We start from the raw sequence: 21,170 nt of genomic DNA on the forward strand, positions 1-21,170 counted from the left end.
CTTGGCTCAACCCTGGCCTCCGGGTCTACTTTGTGTTTCCCCCATGGCCCTTGATAGGGCGCCTGCTCTTGCAGGTTCGGCTGCACCCAGGAGAAGTGGTCCTCATCGCCCCGGATTGGCCAAGGAGACCTTGGTATGCAGACCTCCGACAGATGCTCCTGGAGGCTCCTCTGCCATTACCTCTGGTACCGAACCTGTTGACTCAGGGACCGGTAGCCATGGAGGACGCCGGCCGCTTTGGTCTTACGGCATGGTTATTGAGAGGGCGCAATTGAGGGATAAAGGTTATTCCAATAAAGTTATTTCCACTCTCCTGCAAGCGGTCCACTTCCGTGGCTTATGCCAGGATTTGGTGCCTGTTTGAGTCTTGGTGTGCTTCCAGAGCCATTGTTCCAATGCGGGCTCCTGTCTCGCCGATTCTGGACTTTTTGCAGGAAGGTGTACAAAAAGGCTTGGCCTATAATTCCCTGCGGGTGCAGGTGGCAGAGTTGGCCTCCCTTCGTGGTAAGGTGGAAGGCGTGTCTTTGGCTGCTCACCCAGATGTGGCACAGTTTCTTAGAGGGGTGCTTCGGCTCCGACCTCCAGTGCGAGCACCCTGTCCAGCTTGGAACCTGGGGCTAGTTTTGAAAACCCTGCAGGCATCTCCTTTTGAGCCGCTTCGGCGAGCATCGGAGAAAGACTTGACACTGAAGGCCGTTTTTCTGGTGGCCATTACCTCGGCGAGACGGATGTCAGAGCTCCAGGCGCTGTCCTGTAGAGACCCATTTCTGCAATTTTCAGAGTCCGGAGTCACGGTTCGGACCGTGCCTTCCTTTATGCCTAAGGTGGTTTCAGCCTTTCACTTAAACCAGCCTATTTTCTTGCCCTCTTTTTCAGAGGAAGAGTTTCCAAAATCTTTTGGGCAGCTGCACCTTTTGGATGTGCGCAGGACTCTGCTGCAGTATCTGCGAGTTACTAACTCTTTCAGGACTTCTGATCATCTGTTTGTTTTGCTATCCGGTTCTCGCAGAGGGTCTCCAGCGTCTAAAGCCACTATTGCCCGCTGGCTCAAAGAAACTATCTTTTCAGCTTATCTGCTGGCCGGCAGGGTTCCGCCTGTAGCCTTTAAGGCACATTCTACTAGAGTGATTTCTTCCTCTTGGGCTGAAACTGGAGCACTCTCTCTTCAAGAGATATGCAGTGCAGCAACATGGGCTTCTAAGCTATCCTTTGCCCGACATTACAGGCTGGATGCGCGTTTTGGTGCACAAGTGCTAGCGCGTGGTGTGGCTTGTTCCCACCCTATCTAGGGATTGCTTTGTTACATCCCATACGTAATGGCTTCATCTGCTTGATGACAAGGAAGGGAAAATTAGGTTCTTACCTTGGTAATTTTCTTTCCTTTAGTCATAGCAGATGAAGCCATGAGCCCTCCCTGTATGATTGTCTGTATGCTGTGAATCTGTTTTTCAGGTTCTGTTCTAATTTCCTGAAGTTCCTTCCTTGGGAGAAAGTTGGAAAACAATCTTCAGGATTCATGTTCAGTTTAAATTTAGGAGGATGTGTTCATTCCCTCCAGGAGGCGCGTGTGTTCCCCTCCAGTTCTATAAATAGGAGGATGAGTTCATTCCCTCCAGTGTGTTGGGAGGATGTGTGATTCCCTCCAGGAGGCGCGTGTGTTCCCCTCCACTTATACAATAAGGAGGATGAGTTTATTCCCTCCAGGAGGATGTGCATTCCCTCCTTTATGAGTTCATGCCCTTGTGGTGGGCCATCGTTCGCTGTGAGGAAAGCTCTTGTGATTCCCATTGCGGTTTGCCATACTGCTTTGGAAGCTTCAAATACTGAAGAGGCAGTGAAGCTAGCTGGCCAAGAGGGCACTGTGAAAGTTTGAGTGCTCTCTATCTCCCCTGCTGGTTGATGGACATAACCCATACGTAATGGCTTCATCTGCTATGACTAAAGGAAAGAAAATTACCAAGGTAAGAACCTAATTTTCCCGTATTTAACAGCCTGGTATGAGAGAAAAGCAGAAAAAACTCTAGTATATCCATTTTTGATGGCAGGAAGATGTAATTTTTACTATGTAAAATTCTAGAAAGATTTGGAGGAAACTAACCTAGGCATATAAGGTGCCAGACCTTGTAAAATTCTAAAACAGTACATATTTTGAAAAACCATCGGACACAAACAGGGAGCCAATGAATTATGATTAAAAATGGAGCTCAGTCCGTACAATGTGTATGATAAACTAACTTTGCTGCCGTATTCTCTAAAACCTGTAAACGAGTAAGGGAAGTTTCAGTGCATTCCAGATAAAGAAGCTTGCAATAGTGTATGGAGGATAAAATCAAAGCTTGAGTAAGAAAGTTTCAGATCAAAAAATTGTGTTTCAGTAATTTTAATTTATAAAAAAAAAACTCCCTGAGTGACTTTATTAGGTTGGTTTGGAGTCTAGCATAACCCCCCAATACTCAAGGAATGAGCAATGTCAAAATCTATACTATTAACTGTAATCTTTTCAGATGGAAACAACATGGCAGAAGGGCCAAACCAGATAAGTTGATCTTTTGCATATTTAGTTTTAGACAAGTGTTTAATGCTCAGTCTTCAACAATGCGAAAACACTTTTGAACAATTGGCATGATTTCTTTTGAGGAATTAAAAGGGAGCATAATGGTGATATTATCCACATAGGTAGGCAGACAAATCAAATAGTAGAAGGCCAATTGTGTTGTGATGTCAGATAATAGTGCTCCGAACAAGGTTTCTGTACTAAAGCCTTCCAAAAAGTGGACTTGAGTCTGTTTAAAAAAAAAAGAAAGAAAGCAAGAAATTTGAGTAGCAATATTTTCAGCAATTTCAAGTTTATTAAATACCTTGATATACCTCTCTAGGGGACAAGCCATTAGCAGTTTTACATCGTAGGACTATAAGAAGCAATAAAAACAGAAAAAAAAAAACTCCATACAAAAATAGGAGAGGAAATACACAGAATAGAGGGAAGAAAGTATGGAGCACCAAAAGATGTTTGAGGGTAGAATAAGGTAGAGAAAGGCATCATCTGGTAGTAACAATGGTGTCGGCAAGGTGCAAGTAGAATCAAATGCCGGAGCAAATGAAATATACTTTGAGTTGCACTTTGAAGATAGGGAAGTTTCCAGCCAAAGGAGCAGCTTTCCAAAGCTGGGGGGCCCATGACACTGAATATTTGCTTGCATGTGAAAGGGAGGGAACCTGAAGCTGACCCTCTTGAGAGGAGTGAAGAATCCTAGGGGGGTCAGTAAGGCACAAGATATTGTAATAGGGTGGTCATCCAGAATGATGAATTTTATGAACTGAACCAGCAAGAGGAGCTTGTAGGTGATCCAGTGAGATTGGTAGCCAATGTTCCTCGCAAAAAAGTGATATGATTGTGTTGCATAGCACCATCGAGAAGGTATATAGCTGTATTCTGAGCAATCTGCAAAGGCCGAATGTACTTTTGAGGGAGGCCCTGAAGCACAGCGTTAAATAGTCAAGTCCCGAAAGGACTTAGGCATGGAGAAGTTCGAAGGCCTGCAGGAGTGAATAGTCGGGGATCTAAATAGAGCGTCCTTAGTTTGAAGAAGCAATGGTGAAGTCTTAGAAATATGGGGACGGAAAGTCAGACTGTCATGTAGAACATTGACCGTTGAGACCATAGAGAGTGGATGATTAAAGTGAGAGGGCAAGCAAAGGAAGATTTGGAACATGAGTAGAAAACCAGTACTGTTCTCATAGTTGAGCTTCAGTTTATGGGAATGGAGCCAGTAAATGTGTTTAGGTTCTGTTCATTCTTTGATAGGTAAGTAGTCAGTTATGGTTTGCAGAGCTAGGTTGTTTTTTGTTTTTTTAATTATTTATTATTTTTTTAATATTATGAACCACTTAAGCAGGTATAAATTGTTTTCATTTAAATAAAGAAATACTAGCAATTGGGCCTGAAATTCGAGTTAGAACAACCTATAGAATTGAATCTTTAGGTATAGACATTTAAACTTTCTCCCCAATCTTGAAACTGACCTTACTATAGTTAACCAAGTGACAAATGAAGATGGTGCTGAATATAAATGGGCAAACATCCTAAAGAACAAAGTGATTTAGAAATGTTTCCAATAAGTCATCATGCCCTAGACAGTCACAGATAGTTATGCACTCCTACCAGTTGGAAACTGAATACACTGAATTTCCGGTAGGCGTATAAGTGGGCTGTGATGTCTCTTAAAAGCCAACCTCTTCTCAGTCATCAGATGGTAGGAATGGTAAGTCTGTGCAGTCCCTTTGGTTGCAATTGATTAAAGAAACAAAACAAAATGCATAGGACTAATTCTACAGAGACTACAGCAAGCAGTGTGTCGGTTTCTTTTCTTTGTGTTGTAAGCAGGCTTAAAACAAAACTGAAGCAACTTGAACTAAGATTATTTAACAGGACTTCTTCCTGCTTTCCAGGGTGTAGAGTCCCGTAGATCTCTGAATCCCTGGGGGTTCCACACTCAGGCGGCTGAGTCCCTCCCCCTTCACCCTTCCCCTTTATGCTCTCGTGTGGAGCTACCTTGCCTGGTTCCTCCATCCTCCTTTGCTGCTCTTGGGCATAGGGAGGGTCAGGAGTGAGAGGGGTCTGCCTGCAGCCTTCCCCTTTTTGGTCCAGTAGTTTGTCTTCTGCAACTGTAAGCGTACAGCTGACAGGCTTGCTTAAAAAAGGCTGGACACAGCACTTCGTTCAGGGAAAGAGCTAGAGCATGCTGTTTTTCCCAGCCGCAGGACTGCTTGGTGGTGTCTAGAAGCTCTGCAAGTGATTCTCAAGTGCCGGTGGGGGTGCTCCATAGGTCCTGCGCTCATGTGTGTGGAACCTTAGTCATATGGTTGACGGCACTAAAATTTTGCCCAAAATGCTGCCCGGTGTGTCAGGGCACCAGGCTTTGGACATCTTTGGACACTGCACTTTTTGTGTGGGGGAGCAAACTGCCTCTTTGGCAGTGCTGGGGCAGACTCTGTTATGTGCTTCGCCAGCAGCGGAGTCAACGGAACAGCAGTTAGTGGTTCCAGGTTTAGTGGGAACCACTGCCATTTTGAATCCCCTGCTACATTTATTTATTTATTTTTAGGTTTTGCTCACACCTTTTTCAGTAGTAGCTCAAAGTGAGTTACATTCAGGTACTCTGGAAATTTCTCTGTCCCAGGAAGGGCTCACAATCTAAGTTTGTACCTGAGGCAGTGGAGGGTTAAGTGACTTGCCCATGATCACAAGGAGCAACAGCAGGATTTGAACCGGCCACCTCTGAATTGCAAGACCAGTGCTGTAACCACTAGGCCACTCCTCCACACCATAACTAGAACCTCTCTGCAGGGGAGTCAACTGGGTCAGATGTGACATTCTCCACCAGCAGTAACTTTTCATTCTAATTGTTTTGGCTGTGTACAGGGCCTTTTATCAGCAGCAGCAAGATGCTGCTGGGGGTGTTCATCAGTGGGGCTCAGGAACAGGGGTTTGCCTCCCTGTCTTCCAAAAAGCGGTGTGTTGATTGTGCAGGGGAAGAGCTGCCAGGGCTTGCCCCAAGACGACTCTTAAAACAGGCCAGAGCTCCCATCTGCACCCTGAGAGATAACCAAACCAGCCCTGTAGAGAACCCAACATGCAAAAAATCCAAAATGTGGGGAAGAGACCTTCAGGGGCCCAATATCGCAATCCTGACACCAATCCTCGAAGATCCGCCAAATGCGCCCATAGGCAAGGGAAGTGGAAGGCCTATGAGAAGACTTGTCCATAATTGGGGCAGAGTAACTCCTCTTCCTTAAGCATGCTCACTCAAGGGCCAGCCATAAGGGAATCAAGCTGGGTCTTCCAGGGAGCCTGGCCCTTGTGCCACAAGGGTAGCTGAGCACAGCAGATGAAGAAGTTGACCCACCAACAGGTGAACCAAGTCCCTATACCATGGTCTGCAGGACCAATCGGGTGCTACCAGAATTACCAGACCATGAGAGGCCAGATGAAACATGTAAAGGAGCTCCGATGTGAGTCAAGGTTGCACCAGAGCATCCAGGCCGTCTGCCCACCTATCCCTCTGCCTGCTGAAAAACCCAGGAACCTGGACATTGACAAAGTCCATCATGTGAGACCTGCACTGGCAACACGAGCGTGAACACCTGGGGATCGAGCCTCCACTCTCTGAGATCCAAAATTGCACTCTGACCCCGGCGAAGTGAGCTGTTAAGACCCACGAGACGCTCCTCTGCCCAAACAAAGAGAAGAGCAGCTTCTGTCACTACCCTGCAGGCACTTTGTGCCTCCCTGGCAATTGAGATACACCATGGCTGTGGCAGTGTCGGAACTCACACTGCCTTCCCCAGGAGATACTCCTGAAACGCGGTTAAGGCTAGGCGGATTGCCCTGATTTCCAGGGATGGACAAGACTGCTTCCTTGACGGCCAGAGCCACACGACCTGCACAATGAGCTCCCCATCCAGAGAGACTGGCATCCATGGTCACTATTGTCCACTCCGGAGGAGGCAAACTGACACCCCCAAAAGACAAAAGCGCTCCAGCCACCAATGCAAACTGGCCCTCTCCAGAGCGTAGAGAGGCAACCTGAGCTCCAGACCCAGAGACTGAGGGGACCACTGTAAAAGGGGGAACAAGCTGCAGAGGGTGCTTGTGAGCCCTTGCCTAAGGAACCCAGGGACACTGCCATGGACTCTTCCCCCCCCCCCCCCCCCCCCCCCAACACCTGCAGATAACTGCTTCACCTGGGACTGAAGCAGAGCCACCGAATCCGCTCCTCAGTTAGAAAACTCTTTAGCTTGTTTCCTTCTCTTGTGGTCTTGTCGCCTGGTCCTCTGCTTGCTATTTTAGAGTGATTTTCAGGGGACTGCACAGCCCACTTATACGCCTACTGGAAATTCAGTGTATTCTCAGTTTCCATCTGCCGGTGGGAGTTCATAACCCATCTGACTGTCTAGAGGGACTAAAGGAAAGCAAATTAGCAGGTAAGATCTAATTTCTCCTTAGCCTGTATTGCAAGGAATTGATCCCATAGTCGATCTGTGGGAACAGATAAAGGATCAAATTCAAGAGGTAGTGTAATATCAAAGCTGTCTGTGAGTGGTGAAGTTTGACATTGCTGCCTGGATGTCTCACCGCCATCTGAAACTAAACATGACCGAGCTTCTTATCTTTCCCCCTAAACCAACCTCTCCTCTTCCCCCATTCTCTATTTCTGTGGATAACATTCTCATCCTTCCTGTCTCGGCTCGTAACCTTGGCGTCATCTTCGACTCCTCTCTCTCTCCTTCTCTGCACATATTCAGCAGACTGCTAAAACCTGTCATTTCTTTCTCTATAATATCACCAAAGGTTTCAGAGCAATAAGTAAGCAGTAAGTCATCAAGGCAGATAACTCATCACTGGATCTCCTTGCAACATGGCAGGAGAATAGTCCCTAAGCTGGACAGAACATCATGATCTGCATGAGTGTACAACACCCTTGTTTAATTTGGTACTGGAAGTGCTCAAGAGCATGAATTCAGCAGACCCTGAAATACCTGACCTGGAAAATTCTGTTAGCCATAACCTTGGTTTGACCAGTAAGGACAAGTTCTCACCTTAACACTAATCAGTTGTGCTTCCCACTGTTATAGTTAGTTATATATTGATAGTTCTTGCCTTGATCTGTCGGGTGTTTTTTTTTTTTTTTTTTTGTGATTGAGTTTTGTAGACCAGACACAGAAATTTAAAGATCTCTCCTCATAGGTTACTGTCTCCTAAAGAATGCTAATCCAAGACAAGCTTGTGGTTGGCATGAAAACTCAAATTATTCCAAACGCTTAGCTTTGCTTCTGAACTTCACCTGATTAATTCTATTTCATATTCAGATGTAAACATTTTGGTTTTGAGTTTGAGACTAATATCCACACATGTAGAAGATCTATTTAGTGAAATCCAGGGAGAGACTATATGGGAGCTGAGTTTGACCCAGGGATAAGGGCTTTTTGACAGCAACACTCCTGGTCATGTTTGTTTTTGATCAAGATAAAGAACTCTAACAAGTCTATTTTCAAAATAAAAGGCTCCTTTCATTTTCGTATTCGTCACTGCACAAATATAACCTCTGTTGGTTTAAACATTACGTTGGGTTATTTCAAATTAACCTCCTCATGTCTAGTGTTCATTTTCATGTCCAGTTTGATTTTTCTGCTTTTATCTTGTCTTTTAGCCATTTCATTCACGGTTTTGTTTGAGTTCTTTTGGATAAGATTGATTAGTAAGTAGCCTATCGCTTATGCACTTTTTTTTTTTTTTTTTTTTTTTAGTGAGTTCGTTTTTCACTCTGCATACTAAATAGAGTATTTTCAGATTCATTCACATTATATAAGCATTGTTCTCAATGACACCAGTATGTCTATCTTGCAGTTGTAAGAACATTATCCGTGTTGTAACTTTCATTGGTTTGATATTTGCATTTCTGTTTAAGCATATTTGTTTTATTTACATTGTGTTTTAATCTGTTAGACCCCTGATACAAGCACATGTGTTTTGAAACATGGCCTGTGTCAGGTCTCAATTAAAGGACTCTTGATTATAAGGCCCTCTTGTGCTTTTTCTTCTGTTTTACTTTCATGGGAGGCATATCTGAAAAATGGAAAAATCCAAGAACATAGGACCAAGTGTTTGCAATTGGGAGACATTTGTACTTTATCATTATAAATATGTTAAATGGCAAGATATTTGAGCTTATTCAAGGGTAAAACATATGCGGACAGTGAAAAATTACAGGAAGACAGCATCCGAATGGCAGATGAAATTTAATGTGGACAAATGCAAAGTGATGCACATTGAGAAGAACAATCCAAATTAGTTACCTGATGCTAGGGTGCGCCTTGGAGGTCAGCACCCAAGAAAAAGATCTAGGTGTCGTAGATAATACGCTGAAAAGCAAACAAGATGCTAGGAGTTAGGAAAAGTGTGGAAAAAGACTGAATACTGTAATTCTTCTGTATCATTCCATGGTGTGACATCACCTAAAGTACTGCATTCAGTTCTGGTCGCTGTTTTTTTTTTTTTTTTTTAAAGATATAGCGGAGTGAGGAAAGGTTCAAAGAAGTGCCACCAAAATGATAAAAGGGGATCTCATCTCATGAGGAAAGGCTAAAGAGGTTATGGCTCTTTAGCTTGGAAAAGACAGATGAGGAGATAGGATTTTGTAGACCTCAATCATGAGTGGTGTAGAAAAGTAGAATAGATTTCTTTTTTACTCTTTCAAAAAGTACAAAGCTGGAAATAAAACAAATAGAAGGAAAATTTTCACTCAACGAATAGTTAAGCTCTGGAACTCTTTGCTGGAAGATGTATCTGAGCTTTTGAAAAAGGTTTGGACAAGTTCCTGGAGGAAGTCCATAGTCTGCTGTTGAGACAGACATAGGGAAGCCACTGCTTGCCCTGTGATTGGTAGCATGGAATGTTAGTATTTGGGTTTCTGCCAGGTAACATGTGACCTGAATTGGCCATTGTTAGAAACAAGGTACTGGGCTAGATGGACCATTGGGGTCTGACCCAGTATGGCCGTTTTTATGAGCCTTCTCAATAATTTTTTTTTTTATTCTGAGGATTGAAGCAGCTCAAGGTTTCAGTGGGTAGCAGTGATACACCTATATGTAGGTGTAGCACTCTGCTAGATTGCTTTTATTTATATCCTTCATGTTTTGTTAGGGACCTATAATAAAAGGTGGGGAACTTTATATTTTTTGTTCTTTGAGATACCAGTTCTTGATATGTGTATGAGCAAATAAAAATGGGAGTTTACAAAATTTGTAATAAGTAGAAAGCATTTGTGATATAATTAAATTCCTTTTCCTGTATTTTTGCAGAGGACTCACTATTTCAAGTTTAGTGCTTTACCGAACCCGAACTGTTCTTGTTAAAACATTAATTTGGCATGAACTCCTTATAGAAAAGTATAACAGCCAGACTTATATTTGGCAAACCAAAATACGAACGCGCAACACCCCTTCGAGAAAAACTACACTGGCTCCCACTCAAAGAACGCATCACGTTCAAACTCTGTACCTTGATCCATAAAATCATCCATGGCGACGCCCCAGCCTACATGTCGGACCTAATAGAACTACCACCCAGAAATGCAAAAAACTCCTCCCGCACATTCCTCAATCTTCATCCTCCCAAATGTAAAGGCTTGAAATACAAATCAGTGCATTCATCAACCTTTTCCTATACAAGCACACAGCTCTGGAATTCACTGCCACGTAACCTGAAATCGGTCTACGAAATGACCAATTTCAGCAAACTCCTGAAAACGTATCTCTTCGACAAAATATATCATAAAGAACAACACGCGTAACTCTACTTTCTTTAAGACACCCAGGAATGTTCTTTAATGTCTTCTGCTTTCACACTATCATGCACCTAATGTCTATGGCTTTAACACTATCATGTATTTTACCATCATGTAACCAAAACTTCTGCTAAAACAAATGTATACTCTTTTCTATTTCCAATATTTATTTCACCATCATGTACCCAAAACTGCAGTAAAACCAAATGTACATTCTTTTCTATTTCCAGTATCCATGATGAATTGTAAGCCACATTGGGCCTGCAAAAAGGTGGGATAATGTGGGATACAAATGTAGTAATAATAATAATAATATATATAATTTGTGTAATACACACACATTTAGACTTTACTAATTTAAGCTTTAGATGCTGTTAAGTCCCTGTCAGTTTATTCTATATTTTATGGTTAGATTTCAGAAGCCAAGCAGCTACTCACAGATAATTCAGGAAGAATTCAAGAATCTGTAAATCATCCAAGTGATGGTGTGAGGCAAAGAATACTACCACAGAACCTTCAGGGAAGCAATGCTAGGTAAACAGGTCTTGTATGCCTTTCAATTGCATCACCTGCTGATCATGTTTGTGGGGCTGAAAAAGTGGGTGTCAGCCAACATTTTAGAAGCCAGGAAAGTTATTCCTCTTGTATAATTCACCTTTCCATATCATCAAGCTGATCAATCCATAGACTGGTGGGTTGTGTCCATCTACCAGCAGGTGGAGATAGAGAGCAAACTTTTGCCTCCCTATATGTGGTCATGTGCTGCCGGAAACTCCCCAGTATGTTCTCTATCTCAGCAGGTGGTGGTCACACACAGCAGCAGCTCTGGCTAGGCCTCCAAGCCTAATTTTTAGGTTTTGTTGAGTGCCTGGGGTTGAGGGCTCTTCTTGAGCAAGTGCAAACCTGGTGGCGCCAGGTCCCTCCTTTTCTCCCCCCTCCCGCTGGCTCCGTTTAAAAAAAAAAAAAGTTTTTGAACGTCCTTAAAGGCGTTTATTTCGACGTTTATTTAAACGTTTATTGCAGCTACTCACTGGGACACCAGGTCGTTACAGCTCGGAGCGGACAGCAGGTAATTTTTACTTTTTATAGCGGGCAGGGGGTTCCCCGATTGGTCTCCACGTGGCCCATGGCGTCGGAGGGCGAGGGCGCAAAGAGTCGCTCCCCGGATCGCGTGTGCGCTTCCAGAGGGGATGCGGGGGTCTTAAAGTCTGATTCGCTCTTGTTGGGTGACAGTTTCGTGACCGATGAGTGTCTCGGTCCTTCCTCCGGTGTGGCGGTTTTTCCCGCCATAAACGCCCATCCCCCGCGGCTCGCCTCCGCCATATTGGTCGGCCACGCGGCTCGGACGGCTTCTTCTTGTGCCGCCCTTGAGGTGGGAGACATTGATGCCATGAACGCCCTTAATTTGGGCGACGGCACAGAAGCGGCTAAACTTAAGCGCCGTTCTTCCCGTGCAGCTCCTTTGCGGAGTGTCGCGCCGGACGCCATCTTGGATGCGCAGCATGTCTCTCCCCCGCTCTTGCGAGCGCCGGTTGAGGGTGCGTCTAGGGCTGTGGCCCAGGCTGCGGAAGTGCATAGTCTGGGGGGTTTCTCCCCCGAGTTTGTTTTGCTGCTGCATCAGGCCTTCCTTATGCAAAACGCTGCCCCTGCTCCCTCGTCTGGTAAAGAGATTGAGGCCCCCGGAGGTAAACGCCCTCGGGTTGATTCCCAGGCCTTGGAGGACTTTGTCTCCTCCGATGTAGATGAGGGCAGCGTATCTGAGTTCTCCCAACGGTCCTTTGCGGATTCCTTGGAGGAGACGGATCCCCGCTCGGATGGAGCGGATGACCCCTCTGCAGCGCGGCTCTTTAGCTCAGAGGATTTGCCCAACCTGTTAGTGCAGGCCATGGGCATTTTGAAGATTTCCTCTCCGGAGGACGTCTCTCCCTCAGCCCCTGTTGGCTCTGCCATTATGCTGGGGACGAAGCGCCCGCCTAGAACCTTCCACGTGCATGATGCCATGCACACCTTAATTTCGGCTCAATGGGATGTCCCGGAAGCGAGCCTTAAAGTGGCTAGGGCTATGTCCCGCCTCTATCCTTTGCCTGAAAGTGAACGTGAGGCCTATCTGTGGCCTACCGTGGATTCTTTAATCACTGCGGTGACTAAGAAAACGGCGTTGCCGGTGGAAGGTGGCACGGCCCTAAAGGACGCCCAAGACAGAAGATTGGAGGCGGCCTTAAGGTCGTCCTTTGAGGCGACTGCTTTAAGTTTGCAGGCCTCGGTTTGCGGTTCCTATGTGGCCAGGGCGTGCCTGTCTATGGTGCAGCGGGCTTCCCCCTCGGATCATTCCTTGAGGGCTGATTGGCCGGCCCTGGAATCGGGCTTAGCCTATTTGGCAGACTTGCTGTATGATGTCTTGAGAGCCTCAGCTAAAGGCATGGCTCAGACAGTCTCTGCGCGGCGGTGGCTTTGGCTGAAGCATAGGTCTGCTGACCACGCCTCTAAATCCCGCCTGGCTATATTGCCTTTTAAAGGCAAGCTGCTCTTTGGGGTCGAGCTGGACAAAATCGTGACCGATCTCGGCACGTCTAAGGGCAAGAAGTTACCAGAGGTCAGGGCTCGGGCTAGTACTCGTCCCGGTACCTCCAGAGGACGGTTTCAGGAAGCCCGTCGGTACCGCCCGGGCAGGTCGGGCTCTTCTGCCTCCTCTTCCTTCAAGAGGAACTTCTCCCCCAAGCAGCATTCCTTTCGCAGAGACCGCCGTCCCGGAGGTGCTCCCTCCGGTCCTCCCCCAGGGTCTCGTACCCAGTGACGGGGCCTTGGTCCACACCCCAGTGCAGATTGGAGGACGGCTGTCCTCGTTTCTGGGCGAGTGGACCACAATAACTTCAGACGCTTGGGTGCTGGAAGTCATCAAAGACGGCTACAAGCTAGAGTTCTGCCGACCCTTAAGAGACGGGTTTGTACTCTCTCCCTGCAAGTGTCCGGTCAAAGCTGTGGCAGTGCAGCAGACCTTGGACAATCTGATCCGCCTGGGTGCGGTCGTTCCGGTGCCAGAAAATCAGCTTGGCAAGGGACGTTACTCCATTTACTTTGTGGTACCAAAGAAAGGAGGTTCTGTACGGCCTATCCTCGACCTCAAAGGGGTCAATCGGGCCTTGAAAGTTCGGCACTTTCGCATGGAGACTCTCCGCTCTGTTATAGCGGCAGTGAAGGTAGGGGAGTACCTGGCATCCTTGGACATCAAGGAAGCGTACTTGCATATTCCCATCTGGCCTCCCCATCAACGCTTTCTGCGTTTTGCAGTCCTGGGCCGACACTTCCAGTTCAGAGCCCTCCCGTTCGGGTTGGCTACTGCTCCGCGGACCTTTTCCAAAGTCATGGTGGTCATCGCGGCCTTCCTGAGGAAGGAAGGAGTACAAGTCCATCCTTATCTGGACGACTGGTTGATCCGAGCCCCCTCTTATGCAGAGTGCGGCAAAGCTGTGAACCGGGTGGTTGCTCTTTTGAGCTCCCTGGGGTGGATCATCAACTGGGAGAAAAGCCAGCTGCGCCCGACTCAGTCCCTGGAGTATCTGGGAGTTCGATTCGACACCCAAGTGGGCAGAGTGTTCCTGCCAGACAATCGGATTGTCAAACTTCAGGCTCAGGTGGACCAGTTCCTAGTAGCCTCTCCTCTTCGGGCTTGGGACTATGTGCAGCTGTTGGGCTCTATGACGGCCACGATGGAAGTAGTGCCCTGGGCCAGGGCTCATATGAGACCACTACAACACTCTCTGCTGCAGCGCTGGACTCCGGTGTCGGAGGATTATGCTGTGCGCCTTCCCTTGGACCCAGCAGTGCGCAAGGCGCTGAGCTGGTGGATGCAGACAGACAAGCTGTCTGCGGGAATGCCTCTGGTGACCCCGGAGTGGATTGTTGTCACGACGGACGCCTCTTTGTCGGGCTGGGGAGCCCACTGCTTGGGAAGGACAGCGCAGGGGCTCTGGTCTCCTGCAGAGGCAAAGTGGTCTATCAACCTCCTGGAACTCAGAGCCATTCGGTTGGCGCTTTTGGAGTTCATCCCGGTACTGGCGTTGAAGCCAGTACGGGTCCTGTCGGACAATGCCACGGCTGTGGCCTATGTCAACCGCCAGGGAGGTACCAAGAGCGCCCCTCTAGCCAAGGAGGCTATGAGTCTATGCCAGTGGGCGGAAGCGAACCTGGAACAGCTGTCAGCGGCCCACATTGCCGGAGTCATGAATGTCAAGGCGGACTTTCTCAGTCGCCATACCTTGGATCCCGGAGAGTGGCAGCTATCTGCTCAGGCGTTCTTGGACATCACGAAGCGCTGGGGCCAGCCGAGCCTAGATCTGATGGCGTCATCGGCCAATTGCCAAGTGCCGCGCTTTTTCAGCAGAGGACGGGACCCTCGATCCCTGGGAGTAGATGCTCTTCTCCAACAGTGGCCGACACAAGAGCTTCTCTATGTGTTCCCGCCCTGGCCCATGTTGGGCAGGGTGCTAGACCGGGTGGCAAAGCATCCAGGCCAGATAATCCTGGTGGGTCCGGATTGGCCCAGACGTCCCTGGTATGCGGACTTGATCAGGCTCTCAGTCGACGATCCTCTGCGGCTGCCAGTGGAGCAGGGCCTGTTGCATCAGGGTCCTGTGGTGATGGAGGATCCTTCCCCCTTTGGTCTTACGGCCTGGCTATTGAGCGGCAGCGTCTGAGGAAGAAGGGCTTCTCAGACAAGGTCATCGCCACTATGCTGAGAGCGAGGAAGCGCTCTACTTCTACTGCTTACGCCAGGGTTTGGCGTACCTTTGCAGCGTGGTGTGAAGCAGGCTCATTTTCTCCATTCACTGCTCCAATTTCTTCAGTGTTGGCATTCCTGCAAGAAGGTCTGGAGAAAGGCCTGTCGCTCAGTTCCCTTAAAGTCCAGGTAGCGGCCCTGGCTTGCTTCAGGGGCCGCCTGAAGGGTGCTTCCCTGGCTTCGCAGCCAGATGTGGTGCGTTTTCTCAAGGGAGTTAATCACCTGCGCCCTCCTCTGCACTCGGTGGTGCCTGCGTGGAATCTCAATCTGGTGCTAAGAGCATTACAGAAGCCGCCTTTTGAACCCTTGTCGAGGGCATCTCTGAAAGACCTGACGTTGAAAGCAGTCTTTTTGGTGGCTATCACTTCAGCCAGAAGAGTTTCCGAGCTCCAGGCGCTCTCATGTCGAGAGCCTTTCTGCAGTTTACTGAGGCAGGAGTGACTATTCGCACAGTGCCTTCCTTCCTGCCCAAGATTGTTTCTCGCTTCCATGTGAATCAGCAGCTCTGTCTCCCTTCCTTTCGTAGGGAGGATTACCCAGAGGAGTACTCTGCTCTTAAATATCTGGATGTGAGACGAGTCATCATCAGATACTTGGAAGTGACCAATGATTTCCGGAAATCGGATCATCTGTTTGTCCTGTTTGCAGGTCCTCGTAAGGGTCTGCAGGCTGCTAAGCCTACAGTGGCAAGATGGGTCAAGAAAGCCATTGCAGCGGCTTATGTGGCCGCAGGGAAGGTGCCGCCTATCCAGCTGAAGGCTCACTCCACTAGAGCTCAGGCGGCCTCGATGGCAGAGGCCGGGTCCGTCTCTTTGGAAGAGATATGCAAGGCGGCAACTTGGGCATCGGCCCATACATTCTCCAAGCATTACCGCTTGACTGTGGCGGCACGGGCGGAGGCCCGGTTTGGAGCTTCAGTGTTGCGGTCAGGGATTTCTATGTCCCACCCTGGGTGAGTACTGCTTCGGTACATCCCACCAGTCTATGGATTGATCAGCTTGATGATATGGAAGGTAAAATTATGTATCATACCTGATAATTTTCTTTCCATTAATCATAGCTGATCAATCCATAGCCCCGCCCAGATATCTGTACTGTTTATATTCTGGTTGAATTTTAGGTTCAAGTTTAGTCTTCAGTTACTTCAGGAGGACTTCGTGTTCAAGTTTTTTCACTTGGATTCTTCAAGAGTTGAGACGAGTTTGTGTTACAGTGAGCTGCTGCATTCCTCTCCCCTCCGTTTTACGGGGCTGGATTGAGACTTAAATTCTGCCGGCACTCCCTCCCGCTTCGTGCGGCTGTAGGGCAGCTTTGTACCCCTCCCGCTTCGGCGGTGTTAGGGTCAGTCAGCTCCTCCCGCGGTTGCGGTTGCAGGATAAGCCAGATCCCCCCGCATCGGCGGGGTGGTGTCCCTCCCCCGCTCCGCGGGGATGAGCTGGACGGATTCCCCTCCCCCACTTGTGTGGGGATGAGCTGGGTTAATTCCCCTCCCCCGTTTCGGCGGTGGTGAGCTGGGCAGAGTGTCCCTTTGTGGGTGTAATTCTCTAAGTGCTGAGTCCTGCGGATGGAGCTTTGATATCGACATACTGAGGAGTTTCCGGCAGCACATGACCACATATAGGGAGGCAAAAGTTTGCTCTCTATCTCCACCTGCTGGTAGATGGACACAACCCACCAGTCTATGGATTGATCAGCTATGATTAATGGAAAGAAAATTATCAGGTATGATACATAATTTTACCTTTTTGCTCTGTTTTGTGTTTCATTTTTATTTTCCCCAAGCCTTCACCTTTTTCTTCCCCATAATATGTTCCAGTCCCTCTTCCCCTTTCTCTTCTGGTCTTGTATTGAAACAAAATTTGGTGCAAGGCATCCTACTGTTTTTAGATGGGAATTCATATTGCTCATAATAAACTCAATCAGATCTGCGTAAATAAGAATAAAAACTTCATCAGACCAGTAGCGTAGCCAGAGTTTAATTTTTAGATGGGCCTGGAGGTGGACTGGGTGGGCACAGGCCTCGCATTTCCTCTCCACCCACTACCACCCCCACCTGCCGCAGTCACATTTCCTCTCCATCCGCTACCCCCCCCCCCCCCCTCCCCGTGACAGCCCCCTGCACATTGTCAGTTCTGGTCATTTTTACTGACCTGAAGCGCCGTTCTCCCTCCAGCACCAGCGATTCCCATAGCCAGCCTTCTGCCAGCGCGCGTCGTCGTAGCCTCTTCTCAGGCACGTCCCGCCTACTCTGCAACTTCCTGTTTTCTGCAAAGGTGGGACGCAGGAAGTTGCAAAGTAGGCGGCACATGCCTGAGAAGAGGCCTCAACGACACGCGCTGGCAGAAGGCTGGTTATGGGAATCGCCGGTGCTGGAGGGAGAACGGCGCTTCAGGGCAGTAAAAGTGAGCAGACCACGCGGATGGGGAGAGCGGGCAGAAAAGGCTGGGCGGGCCTGGAGCAAAAGTGGCTGGGCCTGGGCCCGTCCAGGCCCACCCGTGGCTACGCCCCTGCATCAGACTAAAGCTGCTGTTTTAGCTTTCAAGTCCTTATTTCTATTAAGAACAATTGCAGTACTTTCAGGCCCTGATTTAGGAGTTCAGAAGGGGATGAGCCAACCTCTTAAATCTAGTGTATTACCTATAATCAGGTTGGCAGTCCAAAGTTCAAGTTCAGGATTGGTGACATTGACATTGAAAATTGTAAAATACATAAATAATTAAGATTGTATTAGAATAGTTGTCTGAGTTGGAGTCACATGTTAGCATTAGTTGACAGTAAATGCTCACTAATAGAGATGGAAATTCTGAGATACTGTGGGTACCAAACGCACTAATTTCAAAGGCAAAAATGTTCCTGGTTATTTTCTTTATAACATTTGCTTTTCTGGCTCTTGAAGTATTGTCTAATGGATTTTTTTTCCTTATTCTCTCCCTTCAGCCTCTTCTGGGGCTAGGGAACCACCCAGCGGTAGCATCTCAGATTCATTGACAATGGTGGCTTTTCAACACTGGAGCCAGGCTAACAGAAGGCACCCAGTGACTTGAGCATCTAAATCTTTTTTGCATCCATTCGTTGGTGATGGAAGCTAATAACATAGCCTATAATTGTCCATGTTTAGAATGGTCATATTTCAGCATGGATAATTCTCATGATACCTGTCACTTGGCACCAACATATTAATGCTGTTACATGTCACTTATCTACCAAAACTTGTCACTGAGGGCCAGATGCACTAAACCTAACGAGCCCACAACTTGCGTTTTAAACTGGTTCCAGCCAGTTTAAAACGCAAGTAGTTTACCGGGGGCATGCACTAAGGGCATTTTCCCTGTCACGGTAGCAGGCAATGAAAACGGAATGCAAATTATCCAAAGGCTATTATAATGAGATGCACTACCGTTTTTCCGATTCCCTTACCGTGGGAACCCTAACGGGAGGTCTGTACCTCTCGTTAGGGCTCCTGTGAGGGAATCGGAAAGGAAAAGAGCCCCAAAAAAAGGTAAAGAAAAAAAAAAAAGCAGCGAGCGCACGTGAGGGGCGGCCTTTATGGACGTACTCTGCCTGCACTTGTGAGGGACATCTTTTATTTGTCTTTTCGCCGTTTTTTTTTTTGTTTTGTTTTTTTAGTTTTGTCTCCCCGGCGCTGCTCACCTTCTGTAGCTGTGCGAGGAGAAGGGAATCGGGGGCGTGCGAGTCGATCCGGAGTTTGGGACGTCCCTTTCCATTATGCTCCTCTTCCAGGTCTCTTCAGCCAATCAGAGTGCGTTTAGCTGACACCAGCAAGCTAGACATGCTTGATTGGCTGAAGAGACCTGGAAGAGGACCAAATGATTCTCCGACATGCTACCGAGATAATGGTGAATGCAACGGAGCTACAACGAGTAGCTCATTTGCATTCCCTTTCCTTTCGCTATGGAATCGGTAGAGAACGGGAATTACCGACAACTTTAATGCATCTGGGCCTTAGTCAAGAGTGTAGAAATGCAATGTGTTCTGTGTTGGAAGGGAGGGTATTAAAGGCACTGAAGCAGAGCAGAAAAGGCACTGGAATGCATTCACTAATCATTTGTTTTAAAATCTTTAAAGGTTTACATCAACACAGCCGCAGCTCCAAGGTATGGGTCCAGTCTTCCCTGCATATACTGCATATAGTCCACAGCAGCTTTTTTGGTTCCAGCAGCAGATGTATGCAAGGCAGTACTACATGCAGTAGTAAGTATATTTCTTTTTTTTTCCCCCCCCCCTTATTCAAGACGCACTGGATTTCTGAAGCTGATTCCCATTATTCCAAAGTATTTTCAGAAACATAATCAGCTTGGTATTTGCTTCTGGTGGTTATGGCATAGTAAAATTCTTGTGTAGGGAAGATTTTGGATTTAGCTCTGAACTTTTTCAGTAATAGTTCAAGGTGAATTACATTCAGATTAAGTGACTAGCCAAAGATCACAAGGAGGCTCGGTGGGATTTGAACTGGTCTTCCTAGTTCCTAGTCCACTGCTCTAGCTGTTAGGCTACTCTTCCGCTACCTTTGCCTTTATAAATGCAGTGACTTAGGGGGAGGGATTGTTTTGGTTTTAAATGTGATAGGTACACCTCAGAGGCGTAGCCAGGTTTTGATTTCAGGGGGAGCAGACTTTTATAAAATAGGCGCCGGTTGGTGTCAGCTAGCCAGCAGTGTCTGTGTTGTTGCTCAAGGACTGTGGCGGGCACTGATTAATACGGGCTGTCTCTGTTGCATCCTGCCTACAAGGAAACAGTAAGTTACATCAGAGGCAGGACGCAGAAGAGGTCCCTGGACTGGCCAGAGCAGGCAACTTGTCTTCTTAACTAGAAAGTAAAAATATTCAAATCGTGACCATCACCTCAGGAATAGCACACACATTCCTTCCACTGCTAGACACCTCGTTTAAATCAGATGGGCTTTTGTTTGTGTGGTGACTCTACAGGATGTGGAGACCACTAGTCTTCGGGATTTTTATTTTGGTTGACAAGGACCACCAAAGGCGGCCCTTGCCCCAGAGTGGCTGAGCCCACTTTCAAATAGGGCTAGACACTTTGCCATTCAGGTTTTCAGGCTATCCACAATGAATCTGCATGAAAAAGATTTACATGTAATGGAGGCAGTATATGCAAATCAATTTCATGCATATTTAATGTGGATATCCTGAAAACCTGACTGGCAATGGGGTACTCCAGTACCAACTTGGGAAACGCTGCCCTAGAACACAAAACTTACCACACCATAACAGCCCTAACCCACCTATGAAAAGACAATGCAATATATATTACACTGGGTTCTCGAGCACCAATATACCTACTATTGGGAAACTGAAACAAACTGCACTGTTACACATTCCTACACAGACACTACATACTAGCAGAATTCTTCACCTCAGTCGCACATGCAGAACATGAACAGACCCTCATCTATATAACATGAGTAGTCATACTGGGTCAGACCAAAGGTCCATCTAGCCCAGTATCCAGCTTCCAACAGTGGCCAACCCAGGTCACAAGCACAAGCAGAAACCCAAACTGCGACAACATTCCATCCTACCAACCTAATACAGAATAGGGAGCCACAAAAAAAACAACAACAAAAGTTGAAATAGAGACCCCCCTCCTCTCTGCCCAAGAAAACCAGACTCTATAAACAGTGGAATACTGGTTAAAAAAAAAAAAAAAACAGAAAAGCATTTTCTCCTGTACGTCACAAAATAAACATAGAAAAATATACATTTTACAAAGCAGGTACATCTCAGTCTTTACAAAGTATTAAATAAAAATAATGGGTTTTTTTTTCTACCTTTGTTGTTTGGGAATTTGGCTGATTCCAGTCTTTTTTTCCGTATTCCATGAGTCAGCCTTACAAATTCAGGCTGGCCTCTCCATTTCTTCTCTCTCCTTTTGTCTTCTTCCTTTCCTTCTCTACATCTATTTGGCACTGATCTGTGTTACCATCTTTTCCCTTTTCCAAAATTACCTCTTTGTCCCCCATCTCATCCCTTTTTCACGTCCCTATCTCCTCCTCCCCTTTCCAATAGTGC

The 21,170-nt window shown here is 47.1% G+C and overlaps 1 protein-coding gene across 3 annotated transcripts in view; it reads left to right on the forward strand.

Moving 5' to 3' along the window:
• HERPUD1 (homocysteine inducible ER protein with ubiquitin like domain 1) overlaps positions 1-21,170 on the forward strand; it is a 153,960-nt gene that overhangs the window by 91,962 nt on the left and 40,828 nt on the right. For all 3 annotated transcript variants that reach the window (XM_030203724.1, XM_030203726.1, XM_030203725.1), the window contains exons 4-5: positions 10,759-10,880; positions 19,210-19,335. In XM_030203724.1, coding sequence (XP_030059584.1) covers positions 10,759-10,880; positions 19,210-19,335 — 248 coding nt within the window. The remainder of the gene's footprint in view (positions 1-10,758; positions 10,881-19,209; positions 19,336-21,170) is intronic.

Source organism: Microcaecilia unicolor, chromosome 5 (assembly GCF_901765095.1).
Source record: "Microcaecilia unicolor chromosome 5, aMicUni1.1, whole genome shotgun sequence".
NCBI classification, from domain to species: domain Eukaryota; kingdom Metazoa; phylum Chordata; class Amphibia; order Gymnophiona; family Siphonopidae; genus Microcaecilia; species Microcaecilia unicolor.